At 27.9% G+C, this 5,218-nt stretch overlaps 1 protein-coding gene across 1 annotated transcript; it reads left to right on the forward strand.

Annotated features, from left to right (window-relative positions):
- Nucleotides 1-659: 659 nt before the first annotated feature.
- LOC108563845 lies at nt 660-3,948 on the forward strand (the record flags this gene model as incomplete). The annotated part of the gene is given in 3 exon segments (XM_017922642.1): nt 660-782; nt 1,297-1,483; nt 3,702-3,948. Coding segments are annotated over 3 exon segments (330 nt in total). The 3' UTR covers nt 3,729-3,948.
- Between the last annotated feature and the right edge of the window lie 1,270 nt (nt 3,949-5,218).

Here is a 5,218-nt window from a genome sequence, read left to right on the forward strand (position 1 = left end):
TTCATTCTATCTATTATAGTTTTCAGAAAACGCTGCTTTATCGTTATGTCGTTAATCGTTAATCGTTATGTCGCCTTTAAGTCGCAGTATAGAATGACAAGATGCAACATATACATCTTCAGATATGGTTCACTAAAGCCATGTAACGAAAAATGCTCAGAACTATTTATTTCACCTATTATTTCCAAAATTTAGGAGAAAATTACAACGAAATTTAATGAAATATGTCTATGTAAATTCCAACTAACAAAGATGATTTTGCATGTTTAAAAAAATGAGGAGGAAAGCGAAAAAAAAAATTAATTAAAATAACATTAACAAACATAAAATAGGGAGAAAATAAAGATAATTACCTCATAGACCACTTGTAGGAAAGCTGAATATATTGACCCTACTAAGAAAATTTTTACGCTTTTTTTTGGTGATTTGGAGGCCTTTTAATTTAAAAGGCGCTGGGCGCGCGTAAATTATCAATTTATATCTAGTATATAAATATAAAATATTGCTTCTGAAATTAGAAACAAATTACATTATAATTTGGTATTAAAGAAGTTTTAATATTTTCTATTAAAACTTCTTTCAGTCATCGATTTTTCATTATTAAAAATGTTGCGAATTATTAATTTATTAATGTATGCTTTGAAAATCGTATGTTGCAGCAATTGGATGGATATATTCCAGGTCAAGACTATCCTATTTACAGTGAAGTCCCAAAGGGGCTTTCGTTTACCTGCCAACAAAGAATTCCCGGATATTACAGTGACCCCGAAGCTCAATGCCAGGTAACATATTGTCTAATACATTATAATATTTTTGCAATAACTCTACTCTGTGTACAATTATAAAAGACGACAATATCAAATAAAAAAAATGATTCTTATCGAACTTTCCTTTATTATCTTCATTTTTTTAGTTCTAAATCTTGAGAAATTCTCATTTTATATTGGATTATGTTCATAATCATTCTTTTTTAAATTACATGTGACTATCATAAACTAATACTTAATAAATCAAGGTTTTTCATTCTTTGTTTTTTATCTCACAGCATTCTTGAACCTATTTTTAAAATTATACCGCACACTTAAGTTTTGATGTTATATTTGTTATATAACATTACTTATTATGATTTCTCGTTACACTTAAAATTTTATGTAATTTAACAAATAAGAACAAGATAAATTTTGATAAGAACTTATTATTATACATAAACAATTCTTTGTAAAAATTAATTGATAAAAATAAATTAAATGTAATCTAATATTGAATGATATTAATGAATATTTTCTATTAATTTAGGTATGGCACTGGTGCTTGCCAAGTGGTCAACAGTTCAGCTTCCTTTGTCCAAATGGAACCATTTTCAACCAATTTGCAAGAGTCTGCGATTGGTGGTTCAACGTTGACTGTGCATCAACACCAAACTACTACAACATCAACGAAGACCTTTATAAGGTTCCCAATTACAACTCCAATCAATAACGACGTAAGTACATAGTTTTATACAAGGTGGCGCAAAAGTAATGTCATGATTTGAAGTGGCTGCCATTTTTGCAGATGGCGCCAAATGTCAATGAGTTTTGACATTTATGATGTAGATAGATAGGGAATTAGTTGTCAACAAGCCATTGAGCGATACACACCTCAAGAACGTGGATTTATTGTTACTGCTTTTGTCAGAGCTTTTTTTTTCATTTATAACAAAATGGCAGCGAATTCAAACTATGACATTATTTTTGCGCCACCTTGTATAATTTAAAGAATATAATTGACAGTTTCAACAGAATAATTCTATTTTCTTTATGGAATGGCATGTAATATTACAAATATTTTTAAGTTCATAAATATGTTATATTTACTTCATTTATGTGGGTATTTTAGATATTTGATGCATTTTATATTGTAGAAATTTAAGTAAATATTATTGTAAATTGGGTTGCATACAATGCAATATGTGGTTACGTTTATACAGTGGCGGAACTAGGATTACGACTTCATAAAAACATAGCATACTTAATCCAATTTTGATGCTTATAGAAAGGCGGCCATATGGCTATAGTATCGCATATATCACAAAAATCCGATACGAAAAAGTTGGTTTGATCCTCAAAAACCAACAAAAAGTTGTGAATAAACCAGAAAAGGGGTAGAAATAGGGTCAAAGAGATTTATATAAATCTCTTTTATAACCAAAAATTTTCGTCGTATTGGATTTTGTGATAATTTCGCCTGGATTTATCATAGATCGAAGCAGACTCAGGTGGATCTTTCAATGGCTCTTTTAATGAAAAATGCGGCTCCCAAACATTAATTTGACTTTTTTTTTAAACAAACACTGTCTTAAAAATGGCTCTTTGCTCCAAAAAGATTGCCGCCAGAGAATATTTATCCACTTACATAAAATTAGTAAATATTTACAATTAGTTATGTAAATATGAAATCTATGAAGTCGCAATTCCCATTTATGTATTGTAATATTGGAAAATACTACAAATGTATTCACTTTACTAGAGTTTCCCAAACTTCTCCTGCAATGGAACACTTTGTAAATCCTGAAAATTTCACGAAACTATCCACAAGTTGAGAAAATGCAAAATTAACGCTTAAAAAAAGAAGTGTTTTCACATTTCATTGATTTTCATGAAAACTGTAATAGATACATTTGATCCAGAAGATGCATATGAAAGCTGGATCTTTGGGGAATGTAGCAAGTATTTATAAATTACTGAGGTTTCATCCATTTGGCTGTAATTCGTGTCTAAATTTGAAAAAATTAACGCTTAAAAAAAGAAGTGTTTTCACATTTCATTGATTTTCATGAAAACTATAATAGATACATTTGATCCAGAAGATGCAAATCTGGATCTTTGGGGAATGTAGCAAGTATTTATAAATTACTGTGGTTTCATCCATTTGGCTGTAATTCGTGTCTAAATTTAAAAAAATTAACGCTTAAAAAAAGAAGTGTTTTCACATTTCATTGATTTTCATGAAAACTATAATAGATACATTTGATCCAGAAGATGCATATGAAAGCTGGATCTTTGCGGAATGTAGCGAGTATTCATACATTCTTTATTTTATGGGATAGACATAATCAATAAAAATTTTAGAAATGTTTAAAATCATTAATTATTTATTTAGTTATTATTTCAGTCCACTTTTTAACGAAGCACTTATTAACTTTTCGCGAAACATAGTTTCAGAAACCTTGGACTATACAATATTGGAACTCTACCAGAAGTTATACCAGAAAAAGATTAATTTATAACAAAACTTTCACAAATCCTATTTATTATTAATTTGAAATGCACAATAGTAAAAAAAATAAATGCATTCCATAATTAATATTCACTAAATAATTTCCTCAATTACCATTTATTTCTTTTCCGTTATAGAATCCTAATAGAATTCACAAAGCATAGATGAATTAAAATGGAATTATTTGATTTACATAATCTGGATTAACATTACATGAAAAATGTAACAAAATAAGGTGCCAACTGAATTATTATTCAGAACGCAACCCAATTATTATTAATCGTTTTGCAATTATCGAAAGCCGTGGAACCCGAATCGGTTTACATAACCGTGCGACAGTTCCAGTTATGAATTTCGGTATTCTTTCTGTTACATAAGACTCTCTAGTCGATTGCAATAATTGTTTTAATTATTATTTTTTCTTTCTTTCTCTCTTGTTCCAGGTTAATGGACACGCAGTTTACTTCTAATTATGTATAAGACAATGCCATTGGCTGCTGGATCCGTGGACAACGACGAGAATCAAATGAAACATCTCGAAGATGTGCATGGCAATTTTTGTTTCGTGTTCACACTTCTTGGCTACGATCATGGCTTGTTTCCTTTCCATGTAAATAATGCTTCGTTCTCTTATTATTAATTATACTTATACATTTTTACGAATACAAATTTAGGTTAATCATATACAGATTTTCCACCTTGTGACTAGTGTACTTTTTTTCATTTTCTATTTAGTTATTCTATATTCTCCCTTGTATTAATAATTTAGATGTGTTTTAATGTGTAGGATATGAAATTAATGTATTTTTTTACTGAACCAAAATAAATATTTAAATAATATACTAATGTCTACATAGTTTTTCTACCATTTTTATATCCTTATATAAAAAGTATTATTAATATTTGTATTACAATAATACACAGTTTTAAAATTTCCAAAAATTCCTAAATTTCTAGACAACTGAATCAGACAGCTATCAAGTTTCATCCTTTGACATACCCACCAAATTAAAGGATAATTCCTCTTTCCTGGACATTTCCTAGAAAATTATAATAATGCCCCACTAGGCATGTTCAAAAGGTGGGACAATGCGTGTCCCTCAAAGTCTTAAAGCAAATTAGTTATATTATCCAATAATTATTAATAAATATCTACATTATTCAATAAAGTAAATAAATCATATTTATAACTGCTTCAAAGGCTTATTGACATCAGGATTTTCCGTGTGGTAAATTACACATCTTATTGATATTTAATAATTGTTTCTTTGAATCAGAATTGGTAAATTTGAAATTTTGTTCACGTCACGATCTATCAACTTAAACCAGTTTAAAACTCACAAAATGACTCAAATAACTTAAAAAAAAGTGCCTATACAAAAAAAAACACAATACAGATCAAATTGAAAGTATTTTGTAGCGCAAAAAAAGGCTACATTTCATTATAATTTATGCATTTGGTACTATTGATTTAAATATTTAATTGATTCATTGCGCTTTTATTTTCGTTTCCTTTTTGTTTGAAATACAATTTCTTTTTACTTTCGACAACCTATACACTTCACTTTTTCAAACTATCTTAATAATTGTACATATAATTAATTTATTGGATAAAAAAAATAAATATTTTCATACAAATTGTTAATTTGTAATTTTGAATAAATAAAACATAAGTTCTTTTTTTTTAATAAAATGTTATGTTATATAACAATTGTAATATTTATAAATAGTTAGATTATAATCTAACGCGACGTATCTTTTTTTTATTTAGGTTTAATGAAGCGGGTCAAAGATTTGATTATTTCTCCACTTCCATAAGCTTTATTAAAAAAAGTTTCATTACATATTGTGTTTCAAATTATGTTTATTGAATATAAATGTTTATGAAAAATAAAGTTAAGCTTGAAATTGAAAGCTTCATGGTGGTAATTTTTATCAACTAAAATTTCTCCTCTTCTTC

The sequence above is a fragment of the Nicrophorus vespilloides genome, unplaced genomic scaffold (genome assembly GCF_001412225.1).
Source record: "Nicrophorus vespilloides isolate i.1.1-1 unplaced genomic scaffold, Nicve_v1.0, whole genome shotgun sequence".
In the NCBI taxonomy this organism is placed as follows: domain Eukaryota; kingdom Metazoa; phylum Arthropoda; class Insecta; order Coleoptera; family Silphidae; genus Nicrophorus; species Nicrophorus vespilloides.